This window comes from Eleutherodactylus coqui, chromosome 6, assembly GCF_035609145.1.
Source record: "Eleutherodactylus coqui strain aEleCoq1 chromosome 6, aEleCoq1.hap1, whole genome shotgun sequence".
Taxonomy (NCBI): domain Eukaryota; kingdom Metazoa; phylum Chordata; class Amphibia; order Anura; family Eleutherodactylidae; genus Eleutherodactylus; species Eleutherodactylus coqui.
In genome coordinates this window covers 86,737,935-86,753,909 of record NC_089842.1, presented here as the reverse complement: position 1 = coordinate 86,753,909, position 15,975 = coordinate 86,737,935, and the positions used below count along the sequence as shown (strand labels likewise).

The following is a 15,975-nucleotide window of genomic DNA, read 5'->3' as shown; positions in this document are numbered from 1 at the left end:
AGCAGTGATCATGGCAATAAGCAGACTTGGGAACCTCCTTTTGCTCATTATCGTCTAACTGCAGCGTTTCAACACAAAGGAGATTCTACACAATGGGGCAGATTTACTAATCCTGTCTAAGAGGCAGTGCAAACTAAGGGTGGCTTTACAGGATTGTCGTCACGTAAGTCATCTCAAACAGGGGTCGTTCAGTGAATGGAGCGGAGCATGCCGGAGATCTCTTCTAGCCGCTGCATGCATTCAAGGATGAACGACCGCCCGTTTACACTGAGCGAGAAATGGCTAAGTAGTTTCTTCGTTTCTGTCTTCGTCGGGACAGTGAACGCTGAAAAATCACTCGTTTGGCCGATATTTGTCCCGTGTAAAGCCACCCTGACACTGGACAGTCCTGTGCTAGATTTATCACAGTGACACTGCTATATGATACATCTGGCATATCTATAGGCTGTCTAGTCTATAGGGGGCTTAGCATTAGTTCTCGCTCAGCGTAAACAGGCAGGAGTTTATTACCCTCATATAAATTGCGCTGTATTTTATATGCTGCACTATACCCGGCCAACCACATGCCCCGTACAGAATGGCAGGATGTCTTCTATATACAGTAACATCTCAGTCATATGCCCCATATTTTAGCCTGGCCAAATGCCCTCTTCCTCAAGGCTCCCTTTAACTCCTCTATATTGGCAGAAGGCATCATTAGTAAGCGATGCTGACACCTGCTGGTCAAATGTATTATGTCTAAAGATGAGCAAGCACGCTTTATGTCTCCTCTAAAACAGAAAGACATAATTTGTACAGTTTACTAGACTTGTTCAATTGCTTCCAGGAAGAGGGCAGGGCTGGACTGAAACTAAAAGACAGCCCTGGCACACAGGTCCCACCAGCCCACATACAAAGTTTGCTGGTTTTTACACAGCGATGTCTCCTTAAACCAACTGTCTCCTCAATGTTTGTAACCTAAAGCCAATGAATAAGGTAACAGAACTGTTCGCAGAAAATACATTCAGTACCAGAAACACAAACATAACATGAATCCAAAACCATAACCAAGATAAATACATTACCAGAACCAAGCTCAGAACATAAATATAGCACCAGAACCAGGGTCAGGAAATGCTGCATCAAAACTAAGTTCAGTATATGAATAGAGCCCCAGAGCTAAGCTCAAAACATCAATACAATACCAGAACCAAGCTCATTATAAAAATACAGTGCTAGAACCAAACTCAGTGAATAAATACAATACCATAATCAAGCTTAATGAATAAATATTGTATCAGATCCAAGCCCATTAAATAAATACAGTGCTAGCCCCAGTCTTAGTAATTGAATATACAACGAGAATCAAGCTTATTAAATAAATATAGCACCAGAACCAAGTTCACTGAATAAATGCATTAGCAAGCTCAGTGAGTAAATACAGTATCCAAACTCAATGAATATATAAATAATAAGCTTGGTTCTGATACCATAACTATAGCACTAGAACTAACCTCAGTAAGTAAATGCAATGCCAGAAGTAAGCTCAGTGAATAAATACTGCACCAGAACCAAACTCATAACAATAAATACAGCACCAGAATCAAGGTCATAACCTTAGTATAGCGCTATAACCAAACTGAGTATATTAATATGACATCAGAATAAAACAAATACAGCACCAGAACCAAGTAACCAAGGAAACAAATATGGTACCAGAACTAAGTAAGGGTAAATGCTGTGGATTTTCCGCAACTGAATTGCTTGCTAAAAATACGCAGTATTTTACAGTACAAGTTGTGTGGATGACATTTCAAGAAATCTTATCCACACACTGAAGAAATAATCTGTAGCATAAATCCACTTTTTCAATTCGCAGCATGTCAACTTATGCTGCAGATTTTCAGCACGGATTTCACTACATTGCAAAAATTAATTCCCCCCGCTGTAAGAAGCTTTCTGTTCTAAGGGTTGCACCTGGGGTCCATTGTTTTCTGTTTTTCGGTGAATTCTCCTATTACGCCCCGTTCCACACTGTGGCGGTATTTAGACTGGCAGCACCTTCCTATCACCTACTCCCTTTTCTACCATCTGGATCACATTAATAATAGAAGTTTCTCCACCCTCTCCTTTCTTCCTTTGGATGTGACCGTGACGTCACTTAAGGTTCTGCACTCCCCGTAGTTGCGGTTTTGCTGCAATTTGTCCAAAATTGCAGCAAAAACTATTTACGTAGAACCTCATGAGAAAGAACACGGTTCTGCTGAAAACACTAAAAAAGCTTAGCATTATTGCTGCGATTTTTCACTAAATTCATCAAAAGGGTCCTTTTTGAAACTTTGCAAGGGGCACCAGATCCTGCAATCAAAGGAGGTTGCAGCCAATGGAAAGGGAGTTCTGAATGGGGAGGTGGAGGAGTAGGGAGAGCAGAACAGGCTGTGGGCGACTCCGGCGCTTCCTCAACGCTGACGGCCTGTTCTCTGCTGATACCACCCAGTCCTTAACGAGTACGCTCGCTCATCTCTACACGTGATTGATTCTTTGGACCATGCTATTCCCCATCAATTGGCATAAGCATCCTGAGGAGATCATGGAGCAGCAGTTCTGATTCTGTTCTTCACTGCTGTTGTGCAAATATAGCCACCTTCATTGATCAGCTTCCTTCTTTGAACCGACTTATGTAACATTGTTCTCTTCGTTTTTTTCTCTTCCTATGAGAAAAAACAGAAATGAGAACATCGTGGCCCAGCTTAAGTTAAAATGAAACCATCTGGACGTCCCACAATGTTAAAACAAATACACATTGTCATGTTTGAAGGAAGAAGAAGACTGTGCACCAACACCAAAATCTACTGATCCTCCTATTATGGTTTGATATGCTGTAACATTCTTACATGGGATGTGGGAGGTGTAGAAGTTACTAAATAATGGCAGAATTAAATCAAGATCATTCCTTCTATCAAATATCGGTGGCTTTTACATGCAATGCATATGACTTGACTAATTAGGATAGTTGCCACATGTAAATATTCACACCGCTGGGATGGATACTAAGAATCATGAGAGTATTGGGCTGGATGAATACATAACTGAAATGTGGTCAACAGCTTTTCCATAAATTTGCTCTACATCAGGCAACAAGACGTGGAAAAAAAATGCATTGACTTGTACAGAATAGTTTGAGCATGCGGTGAGGCATATGTAGAGGTTACTATGCTGGGAGAGGGAGGAGAGAGGAGCTGAACTGCCCCAATCAACCCCCTAATGCACGCTCTCTTGTCTATCCCTAAGTTGGCACCTTTGCACGGAAACTTAAAATCTCAATAAAAACAAGTAAAAATTATAATAGAGGTGTTCATGTTTATTGCAATCCTGCCCTCTGATGATCCTGCCACCAGTCCCTGAATTCCCCACCAAAATCCATATTGCTAACTGCGGACTTCGCTGCAGAGTTGCCGACAGGATTCTGCTATTTTTAATTCCATACTTTAGCAGTGCGGATTTTGAGTCTGACTTTTCCACAAGAGGACATAGCCTGCAATGCTGTTATGGAATTATCCGTCCTGTGTGAAAGGTCCCTAACAGAGTGGCTTTCAGTTCTGACTCAACAGGGGTTCCTATTTGAAGACACCCCTCTATGAAGTCCATATTCCCAAATAATTCATATGGACAAAGACTGCATTTAGGAGACAACCCCTTAATGTAGCAATGGTTTTCAAGGTGCAGATCATGTATCCTAAGGCGCACATGTCATGTACCATAAGAGTGTAGAAAAACTTACTGCACTAGTAGACTGTTTATTGATTCTGATTGCCTATGGAAACCTGGGTAACAACATGTGAAAGAACATGGTGATGCTTCTAGAGAATTAAACCATAAGACTTGATGGTTCTCCATCACATATGTAGCAACTAAAAGAGTTCTCTCTGGCGAAAGGAAAGTGATCTGGCAAGTCCATTCCATTATTGTAGTAACGGTTTGGGAAAGAGGGAATCAAGCGATTCTACTCTACCACTGTGGTGGTGCAATGACCATAAGGGTGGACATCTGTGATCATCATCTGTACATTAGGTATCTGTATATATGTGTAGATTTGTTATACTCTCCCAGTCCCTGCATCCAGCGGTGTCCCCTCTATAGTTGACGTGCGGCACAAAAATCTGACTCTTTTCAGAGTCCCATGCATGCGCTCTCCTACACAAGTCTATGGGAGAAGTGCAAGTATGGAACTCTGAAAAGAGTCAGATTTTCGTGCCGGAGGTCAACTATAGAGGGGGCACCGCTGGATCCAGGAACCGGGTGAGTATAAAAAAATTCATCACCCGGCTCCTTGTCATGTTCCCTAACAGCACCAGAACTTAGTTCATAATGCTATGGGGATGTGACAGGTTCCCTTTAAGCATCCCCACATGAGTGCAAAGTAATGATCTACAAACACTGGAGCTTACAAATATAGCAGTTTAGCTTTGCAAACAAAGAATGGCAATCAATCAAAGGCAACAAAAATGTTTATGCCTGCTACACTGGACTGAAAAGCTTGACTATCGTTGCATAAAGGCTAAACCAAAGGACAGCAATCCACTAAAAACAATAAACGCCTGTTGAAAAAATATATATGCCTATATGTGACCCATGATTCAAAATACCATTAAGCATATGCCTTTAACACACAACTGAAGATCACTTCTGAGATTAAGACCTGACAGCACATAGGAATTTATGTTCAATGTCCCATTTAAGTCAGAGATGTCCAAGATCTTCCCCTCTACTGGATATATTGACTCTCTCAATGATGTAAAGCCTAAGAAAAGACACAGATCTAATATGATACATTATAAAAAGTTTGGAAGCATTGGATATATTACTATCAGATGAAGAACTTATATCATCAGATGTTCCAAGAAGCACACTGAGTTCCCTAATGGTACAACCGACATACAACTTGTTGCAAACAGTAATGTTGGAAGGTAAAGATCCAAGAATTGCCGTATTAAGTTAAGTCTTCACAAGTTTGGCAAAAGAACTTATTTTGCACGGAAATCCGCCAAAACTATAGAATCTTTAATAAGATAGCCGGCACTTATACTGAAGGCGCCTTGTAACATCCAGGGGGAATAACCCCTCTTTACAAGTCTTTGACAAATATTATTATGCTCCTAAATATAATCACTCTCTCACAGGGCACGGGAACAGTTTTTGCTGGATCTCATTATTTAACCCACTGGTATAGCTTTTATAGTGTGATATGGATAGTAGCTTTTAGCCCTCAGTATCGTGTTTTTTTGCTGAAGGTTTACAAAACATAAAACTTCATTGGGAATGCCAACTAATTGTACATCCAAAAACGAAATAATATCAGCATTAAAGGTATAGGGAAAAACGAATTTTAAATTAATTGTCATTGATGTAATAAATAAAATCTGGTTTGGCAAGTATTAGACCCCTACAAATCAAAAGAAAGTCATAGATGTACCTACAGTACATCTAATGGTGCTGTTCGTATTGGAAATGTGTCAGTAAAACTGACACTTTTTTATGTAGTGTGGTCAGATGCATTCTTAATGTCAAAAGTAAACCTCCACAATGAGTGAGGAGTGAAATCAATTTTTTTCCTTATTATTACTTGTGCCAGTTCATCCATTAATGATTTATAAGTAATCATACTACGGTATAATATGCTGTCAACCTACTAATGTTATTCTAGATTGCAATGGTACCTAGACGTGGGGGTATTTTGTTCAAATTTCATTGAGTAGGGGGTACTAGGCTTAGAAATGTTCAGAACACTGGTTTAGAGGATAGGTCCACTCTGCTACTTTTATTGAAGTCACAGTTGTCCGGAGATTCCCTCTAAAAGCCAAATGTAAGGAAGAAGCAGAAGTGTCCTTGACTTAAGATATCCTGAGATGAGTGGCAAAAGATGACTAGCTTAAAAAGACATATAAGTTACTCGGCCAGGCGTTGTGAGTAACAAACAAGTTCTTTTGCTTTGCAAAGCTCATCTCATACGACTCATTTCGGGATATCTTGAGCCAAAAGGAGAGATATGGAAGAACACATCTGTATATTCAGCACAGGCAATGTCAATATGCATATATCGACTATATCTAATAGTTCATGGACTGGAAGTTCTATTATCCCAGGCGTCTGTTTGTACAAGAGATACCGCTTTCTGAAAGGTTGCATAGATAAAGTGCTTTATTGCTGCTCTGCTGTAGAGAGAGTCATACAGAGTGAAGCCCAAGTAAAGAGAAGGTAAGAACAATGACTAAAGGGCTAAAATGACCTTGTCCCTCCGTCACCCGGATCCCTGTAGGAGCAACAGTACAGAGGACTTACTATCTAGTACTATCTAGCTTCCAGTGTAACCTGGCTGCACCCTAGTATTTTGGGTAAGCCAGAGGTATATTCTTTTATATAATGTGTGTATATAAATATATATATATATATATATATATATAAAATTGTATTTATTTATGATTTTAACCCTTTCTAATCCACTGTCGGATGTCTAAGGACATTCTGATTGAAGGCTGTACAGCTCCAATGTTAGAAGATGTCCGGCAGGGTTTTCTTACTGTATATTACTGGCTGCTCTGTTGTCGGGGAGCCTCTCCAGCATGTCTCATACCACAGTACTGGCTCTAGCCAGCAGATGGCGCCATTGTATAATAGCAGAAAGAGAAAGGCCCCTAGAAAACCCTCAATCCAAAATTGGATTGTAAAGGGTTAATATATGCATTTATACTTAGAGGGGTTTCGCACACTAGAAATTGATGGCAAATTGCTGGAATGTTGTGTCCCTTTCAGATTTTCTGATTGGTGGGGGTCCAACTGTATGGCCCCTATAATGTTTGCCTCTGTACAGTGGTGTTCCCAACTAGCAGCTATGCAGCCAACTGCTATACTGCCCTGTTTACTTCAGAGCAGTTGAGTGGCAGTTCCCTGCACATCCAGTGTAGGTGTTCATCATGCAGAATTGATTCCACATGTATAACAGTGCAAAAAAAAATAAATGATTTTTTTTGAACCATCCTAACATTGAAAATCTAAAAGTTAAAAGGTGACTTTTCAGAAAGCCTTTGACATGTTGTTGTGACATGTCAGAAGAATTGATCCGTGTGGGTCCAAGTGCTGAGAACCTAACCCATCATTGAAACAAATGGGCAGAAGAACTGAGCTGAGCACTGCATCCATTTGGCTGTTATCTTTGAACATTGTAGAGACTCCATAGACTTTCTACTGCGCCTATACACCAGTACAAGCAGGGACAAAAGGAGACAGATGGGCACAGTGCTCAGATGAGTACTTCTGCACCTTTATTTTAGCGATCAGTGGGGATCTCAGCACCCAGACTCCAACCCATCAATATTTGATCACTGTGACGGCAGTAGTTTAGTTACATAAACTGCATTACTGAAAGATTTAAATGGAAAAAAACATATATAGAAAGGTTACATTATTTGGGTGGCAGCAATCATGGTTATGTGGCTCTCTAGCAGTACACTATTGATGACTTGTCCTCAGGATAGGTCATCAGAAGTTGATCGACAGTAGTCTGCTGTTTAGTATCCCCACCAATCAGTTAGTTGACGTGACAGCTGTAGTCCATCTTAGGCACAGTACCATACATTGTATAGCGGCAGTGCCTGGTTTTGCAGCGCAGTCCCATATGCTTGAATGGGAAGGAGCTGCTGGCAGGCCATGTGACATATGTATGTGACCTCTAGGTCTCTGGTTTACGAATCCATTGAAAATTATACATCAAGATGGATATTGGCTCCTTTTAATAACTGTGATTATCATTTTCCAGGCTATGGATGACAACATTCCCTTCATCTTCTTGGAGATTGTACTGGCTCTGAGCATCGTCACTTTGAACCTGCTGGTGTGTGCCACAGTCTTCCTAAATAAGGAGTTGAGGACAGAGACCAACTTTCTAATTGTCAGCCTGGCTGCTGCAGACATTGGTGTTGGAGCTCTGGCAATTCCATTCTCCATTATACTGAGCATGGAATACACTCTCTGCTTTTACACCTGTATATTCCTCACCTGCTTTCCATTGGTTACCACACAGTTCTCTATTCTGCTCCTTCTGCTCATTGCCATCAATGCCCATCTGAAAATCAGGCTTCCAAACAGGTAATCAGTTCCCCTTCATTCTTTAGTTGATTCAGCAACTAGTACATAAAATTAGTGCCCCCACAAGAGAAATGAAGCATTACATGGTGCCTATGTACATCAATGGACTGTCTCTGCAATGTGGGGATGTGTTTGGTTGGTACAGAGTGATGAACCTTCTTTGTAGTTACCCTCGACTTCCAGCTAAGAGATAGACTGGATTCTAGCTTTCTGAATGGATGATCCCCTTTATTGACTCCGAATTCCCTAATAAGCTAAAACCAGACAACCCCTTTCATATACTCTAAAAAGTAGACAAATATTTAATAGATATGCAGGCTTTGGGTTGCACAGTCAAAGTAGACCTGTCATCATAGAGTGTATGACTGTTTTATTTAAAAAAATCAATAGTCCCTCCAAAAATTAAAACATTTTACTAAACATGGCCATTGAAATACACTTGTCTTCCCAGCATCTCCTGCATCCTTCGGGCTTCCTAATGGCTCCTGCAAAGAGTTGGGCAATTTCAATGCTGGTAATGCAGTATATTTTTAATGGGTTATATTTACCAAAATGTGTATTTGGGGAAAGGGAATATTGATTTTGTTTAATTAAAAACAGACATGAGCTTTGTGATACGTTTTCTTTCTGTGCCCTGTACGGTCATGCTGAACTACTAAAGAAGGTTCTTCAATGGGACATTCCCAGTTGCTAAAGTTGAGAGTGTCCACTAGTGTATACAAATAGAGCAATTGATACCATTTGTTACCCTGTCATAAACAGCTGATCATATTGTCTTAAAGGGGTTGTCTTAGCACAAAAATTGATTTTAAAAAATGATGGCATGTGACTACAATATGCCATCAGTGTTTGATCATTGGGGGATCTGGCTGGTGTGCCAAATCCTCTCATATTGGCTCTACTCTGCTTTCTCTAGAGGTTACCCTGTGGCCTTTTGAAATGCCTGATGGAGCAGAGAGGAGACAAAGTGCCATTGTACTATCCTACTGCTTCTGCCACTTCATTCTAGTACTTGTGGAGATTACATTGGTTGGATCCTCACTGATCAGACAAAAAGCATATTTCAAACTTCTAACAAATGTTTAAAGGAAAGAGAGAAAAGAAGAAAAAAAGAAATAACATCCACAAATGCATAATATATTAGATCTAGTTATTCCATAATTGAGAACATATACAATAAACTACAAAGTATCACGGTTCTAAAACTGATACTTGACTTTTCTCTTACAGTTACATGGTGTACTTGACAAATCAGCGATTACTTCTGGCAGTTCTTGTGTGCTTTTTCCTTTCTTGTCTCATTGGCTTCTCTCCAATGATGGGATGGAATCAGTTCCAGCAATATGTAGCCACAAATACATCTCAAACTGCTTCTGAAAGTTCTGTGCTTGGTTTTGAGAGGTCCATAGTGGTTTATCCAGCGGCTTTTCAAACAAGAGACCTTTCCAAGGCCTATTTCAGCCACAAAGAAGTAACTATTAATAATACTATCCAAGGAGACCATCTAGGCTGCTGTTCCCTCACAGCTGTGTTTAGTCCAGAGTACCTTGTCTACTTTGTGTTTTTTGGATGTACTCTACTGCCCTTACTCATCATGTTGACCATTTATGGTGACATATTCAGAGTTGTCCGCAAGCACCTGAGGTCTTCTAAGAAATGGGAAGTCAATATGGCATGGACTTTACTGCTCCTTGTGGGCATTTTCTGCTTATGTTGGATCCCACTTATTGCAATTAACTCTCTCAGAATGTTGTGTCAGTCTTGCACTCTTCCAGTTTCTCTTATCCGCCTTGTTGTGCTCTTCTCACACATGAATTCCTTTGCAAACCCCTTGGTTTATGCTATGAGAAGAAAAGACTTTGGTTTGGCCCTCAAATCTGTGACTTTCCGCCTTGTACACTGTTGTTGGTTACCCAAAGTTGTGTCTCGCAATCACAAGGTTTACCCACAAGATATATAGCTTGACAACATTCTCACATTGATTTATTGCTCTTCTAAGATGATTCAGTAGGCAGCCATTGCTTGGAGGTCCTATAATCAGATATTTTTGGTGGGAAAACTAGATGGAGAATGTTGCTCATGCAGCTCCAATTCAGCCAAAAGAATGTGACTAGGTACATACTCAAAATCAATGGGTATTCATCAGTCTTAATTGGAGTCCTAGTGCCATGTTGGATGTTGCTCTCAGCAAAAGTGAAAATTTTTTAACCATGTAAGACATGATCTCCAATATCTGACAATGGAGGAAGTCCTTCTAGTAGAGGAAAACTCATAGCAAAGATTTAAAGCCACCCGACACACACACACAGTAGTAATAGGTTTTCCACTCAGGAGCCTCGTATCTGTTTGGCCCTCTACATACTTTGTATGAGCCTTGGGCCATTTCCAATGAGAGTCCTGCAGAGGACTTTGTAATCCAATCTCTCTAGGTGATATGCAGCAACCCAACATGGTATGTACACCACTGCAGATTTTAGTTTCCACAGTCTTATATGTAGAAAATATGTCTCTATCATAGATATGGAGATGTATTATCGGATTCCTTTATTGTTACTCCATATGTCTATTTTTGCCTATAGGCTGCAGAGCCTGAGGGTCACTTTTTGCTTTTCATAGAATTGAAATGAAACTTGCTCTTATTTGCAAACGGCTTTATGTTTAAACTGTTTTATTAAATTTTGCAAGTTAAATATACAATATTAAAAAAGTCTCTGAGGACCATGTAATGAGGTAGAAAAATAAGCACATAACATTACATTTGGAACTTTAAACCATCACTAGTAGGTTACGACCGTTTTACTTTCTGACATATTATATTTAGACTGTTGATTAGTATTTAGCAGCATGTGTATACCGTATACGGTGATCAAAATTATAGCACTAATTCAACATTTACATAGCAGGCTGAAGTGTTCTCAGCGCCTCAGGTATGTCTGAGTGATTAAATGATAGTCCCTTAACTGTGATGTTCTTTGAGTTAGAGCCGTAGAAGAAGACCTCTAGGGATCCCTCTATTGCTTGTTGTGCCAGCGTCAAAACCGTCTTAATGTCCATGGTCTTGTGTCTTGTCAGTATGGCACTGGCTGCTATTGAACACTTTAATATATTCAGCAATGGGTTGTCTGCGTATAAGAAAAGGTACAGAAGAGAGAGAAAAGTAATGAAAGAAAGAGGTTAGGAAGGAAAGAAGGTGGGGAGGTAAGGGGTAAAGGGATGGGAAATGAGGGGAATTTCTGCGAGAGAGGGCGCCCACAGGTTAGAATCCACATTTGTTCACCTACCCCAAGAGCTCCTGGAACTCTGTTGATTCTGGGAAGCTGGACCAGGCCACCCACTTTCCCAGAGAGTCTCCGCGTTCTGGGTGTTCTTCCGCCATCAGTTCCTCCATATGCCCTACTATCATGCTGAGTGGGGGTTTGGGAGTGTTCCTCTAATGTCTGGTAATCACGGCCCTCGCTGCTGTAAGGGATATGATGAAAGAGGCCTTTTTCTTTATTGCCGACGAGCTCCCAGGGATGATGGAGAGCAGTGGCAGCTGTGGTGATTAAGTGACCATCCCATGTGTTACTTTCTCATACATGGAGAATACGCTCTCCCAGGAGGACCTCAGGTCCAGGCATTCCCACTAAATGTGAAGCATCGTCCTCACCGCAGAGTTACATCGGCAGCATTAATCCAAAATTGATGGATATATTCGATGGATTAGAACTGGACACCTATACCATGAAACAGGTTTTCAATTGTTGTGTGGGCTTTCCCCAGCTGAGAAGATTCCCTTAGTGGGTTGAAAAAGGCCGATAGCTGTCTATATTCGTGCACCAGCAAGTCCATGAAGCAGGGGTAGTCCCCCCCACCCCACTTTGCGCCAAGCCCGGGCATTATCAATTTAGCGCCAAGCAACTTTGGTGGGAGTTACTTGGTGGGAATCAGTCGTAGAGGAGAGCATTGGCATATAATGGGCACCATCTTGGGTGGCCCCACTGGAAATTGTATCGCAGTCTATTACCTTAAATTTGGGCACAGCAGGTCAGATCCTGTTCATGGGATGCCAAGTCCTGCAACGGGGGGGATTTGCAATAAATGGAATTGTGGCCGCTGCAGATGAGACAGAACATGTATGACATTTATGGAGGGGACCAGGATGTTCTTCTGCATCACTACATTCGAACCATGACAGTGTTTTGTCTGGGTGCCTGGCCTAAAGTGTGGATTACAAGGGCCAGACCCTGTGTGTGGCTATCTCTGTCATCCCTACATTATTGGCTGCCTCCCAGCATAGGAGTTTCTTTTTGTGTGTTGTCCGGGAGGGAATGCAGGGTTATGAAAAGCTCCTTTACGCACTGGGAGACTCCCACTGGCCATCAACCCACCCCAGACATCCAGGCAGTTCGCTGCAAGTGGGGAGTGGGACGTAGAGCTGGGTCTATCCCTAGCGGACAGCCAAGGTAGGGTCTGTATATTAGGTCCAACCATGGCCCTCTCTACCTCCACCCATTGTTTAGATCTTGAACAGACCCGCCAATTGAGCAGTCTAGTGAGTATGGCTGCTGAGTATCACTTAGGACCTGGAGCCCCCACCCCTCCACAGGACCTATGAGCATAGTTTAACCCATTCCCGCTGCAGGGTGTAAGTTTACGTCCTGGCAGCGGGGTACTTCCCGCAACAGGACGTAAACTTACGTCCTGGAGACAGCGCGGGATCACATATGATCTCGCGCTATCCCGCAGCGGTAGCTGGCTGTCAGTCACAGCCGGCGTCCCGCTGCAACATCGGGGGGGGGGGCATCGGAGATGCCCCCCACCCGCTGTTAACCCCTTCCCTGACGCGGCAGGGAAAGAGTTCACAGAGAGATGTTATCGCGAGAGCCTGGCCCGTCGCCATAGTGACAGGACGCCAAACACTGGCGTCCTGTGTTACTAGTGCCTGAGATCGCTGTATAAGTGATAAGGCACGGCAAAGCAGTAGCTCTGCCATGCCTTATGACAGCGATCATCAGGGCAGTGGTTAAAGTCCCCCAGAGGGACACAAATGTTGTATAAAAAACAAAGATTAAAAAAATGTAAAAAAAGAGTAAAAAAAAACATTTTTTATGCTTTTTCTCAGATTAGCATAAAAAAAGGTAAAAAAAAATAAAACCCCACATATTTGGTATTGTCGCATCCGTAACGGCGTGTACAATAAGATGCACATGCTTTTGACTGTGCACGGAAAAAATCGCAAAAAACTGAGGCAAAATGCTAATTTTTAGCATTTTGCCTCACTAAAAACGCAATAAAAGTGATCAAAAAAGCCGTATGTACCCCGAAATGGTACCAGTAAAAACTACAGCTCGTCTCGCAAAAAATAAGCCCTCACAGAGCTCCAAACATCAAAAATAAAAAAGTTACAGGACTTTGAATGCAGCGATTTAGAAAAAAAAGAAAGATTTCCAAAAAAAGGGGTTTTATTGCAGAAATTTTTTTTTAAAATGTAAGAATTTTGGTATCGTTGTAACCGTACCGGTCCGCAGAAAAAATGGATTGTCTTATTTATGCTGCATGATTAACGCTGTAAAAAAAAAAATCTATGGCAGAATTGATGCGTTTTCTCTCCCTGCTATCATAAAAAACATAATAAAAGTTTTACAATATAGTTAATGTACCCAAAAATGGCACCAATAAAAACTACAGTTCGCCGTGCAAAAAACAAGCCCTCAGGTCTTGTTCATGTTGACCTTAACATTTCTAAGATGACCGAAGCGTTCCAAACCATTTTAATACATAATGTAAAAGAATTATGGCATAAAATGATTAAAAACTGCAAATATTAAAAAAAATTAAAAAGTCCAATACACCGTAAAATACTTGTACCTGTGACAGCTGCTTGTGCATTTTGCTACTTTTACACATTTAATAGACCGCAGATCATCAGTAGATAGTAGAGATGAGCGAATGTACTCGGTAAGGCCGATTTCGCAATCGAGCACCGCGATTTTCGAGTACTTCACTACTTGGGTGAAAAGTACTCGGGGGCGCTGTGTGGCGGGGCGTGGCGTAGCGGGGGGTAGCAGCGCGGAACAGGTGGGAGCTCTCTCTCTCTCCCTCTCCCCCCCACTCCCCTCTGCAACCCCCCGCTCACCCACAGCGCCCCCGAGTACTTTTCACCCGAGTAGTGAAGTACTCGAAAATCGCGGTGCTCGATTGCGAAATCGGCCTTACCAAGTATGTTCGCTCATCTCTAGTAGATAGTCATCCACCGAAGGGCTCAATAGGGAATGGTGGTTACAATCATGGTAAAGAGGCGCCATCTGCTGGCCATGATAAGACAAACAAGCTGTGTTGATGGGAATTGAGGTTTTCTGTTTGCACTGTTTTGTAGTGATTTATACTAAAGAAATGTTGGCAGGTATGAGCTGTATGTCTATATCTACACACCTTTGTACCTTATACACAATCTATGCACATTGTAACATTTTACACACTTCGGGTAACAGTGATCGGCGTTGACACTAAGTGCAGTAAGTGCAGACTGCATATTCTATCCAAATTCAACTGAAAGATAATACCTCCTTTCCCCAAGTTATAGTTGCTTGAAATCTGAGGTGTGATAGATCAGAAGCCTCACGTGTCTCACTGGTTTCCCCTTAAAGGGTTTGCTCAGGGTTATAAAAGCATGGCTGCTGAATAGGACATTAATAGCAGATTGTCAGGATGCAATAACCAGCACCTCACCGATTAGCTCTTCACCGTAGCCACACGAACTGCTGTGTGCTGGAAGCACATAGCTCCGAACACTGTCCAGTGGCCAAGAGTGGTAGTGCATGCACAGTTCCTATTCAGGACAAGAGAGAAGATGGACTGTTGGCTCCATGAAGTATCAGATTTCCTGCTGCGAATAGAAGTCTATGGAGAGGAGAGGAGAGGAGAAATAAGGAGCTGTAAAGTGCGAGGCAAGGATACACAGAGAGGTAGCTGCTGGCTAGTAAAGGCATGGGGCAGATTTGCTGCCTAATATCTGCAGTGGACATTCTGCAGCAGATCCGCAGCTGAAAGTCTGCATCAAAAGCTGCACCATTTGGTGTAGATTTTGAAGCGATTTTTAACACAGACTTTGGTGCAGAATTCACCCCCTCATTGAAAAGAGGTAGATTCCTTAGCGTAAACAGCACTAAAATAATGTCCTGCATGCTGTTGCGGCTTCTGGGGGCGTGCTATAGAGCAAGTGTATGGGAAACCTCATGGCAGCTAGGATGCATATACCAGCAAAGGGAAAACTGACCATTACAGATACAGCCTGTAGGGGGAAAAACTGTAAAAAAAATGTAATATGCAAGTCCTATAATGGCTAGATACATGTAGTGCTATTGCTCATAAACACACCCATGGCAGATTATTCTGAAAAGTCGTCTAAAACGGCAGGTATGCTTTAATATGAGCCATTGACGGGGTTGTCCATGGGGAATACTATTGATGACCTATCCTCAGGAATGGCTGGGATCCATCGCTTGGGACTCTGACTGATCAACTGAGCAGGTGCATGCTGTCAGCAGCGCAAATACATAGAGGTCAGAGCTAAAGCGGTGGGATTCTCCACGCCGACCTCAGTCTAGTGGCCGGCACTTGTAACTGCAGGCACGGCTCTCATTGAAATCAATGCAAGTTGTGCCTGCAATTACAACCGCCGGCCACTACACAGAGATGGCTGCGGAGACTTCCACTACTTCAGCTCTGACCTTTATGTATTTGCATTGCTGACAACATGCACCTGCTCAGCTGATTGGTTGGAGTCCCAAGCGATGGACCCCAGCGGATCAACTATTGATGACCTAGCCTAAGGAAAGGCCATCAGTAGTATTTTCCACAGAAAACCCCTTT

The 15,975-nt window shown here is 42.0% G+C and overlaps 1 protein-coding gene across 1 annotated transcript; it reads left to right on the top strand.

The window, feature by feature from the left end:
• The first annotated feature begins 101 nt into the window (after positions 1-101).
• Positions 102-10,669, top strand: LOC136632319 (adenosine receptor A2b-like). The gene is made up of 3 exons (XM_066607105.1): positions 102-163; positions 7,793-8,121; positions 9,352-10,669. The coding sequence occupies exons 2-3, from the start codon at positions 7,796-7,798 to the stop codon at positions 10,079-10,081; spliced, it is 1,056 nt and encodes a 351-aa protein (XP_066463202.1). The 5' UTR covers positions 102-163; positions 7,793-7,795; the 3' UTR covers positions 10,082-10,669.
• The last annotated feature ends 5,306 nt before the right edge of the window (positions 10,670-15,975 follow it).

What these genes read in the sequence shown, in the direction of transcription:
- LOC136632319 (XM_066607105.1), top strand. Translation starts at nt 7,796, where the DNA reads ATGGATGACAACATTCCCTTCATCTTCTTGGAGATTGTACTGGCTCTG. An exon ending in AAAATCAGGCTTCCAAACAG is followed by an intron (nt 8,122 to 9,351) that starts GTAATCAGTTCC and finishes TTTCTCTTACAG; the next exon opens with TTACATGGTGTACTTGACAA.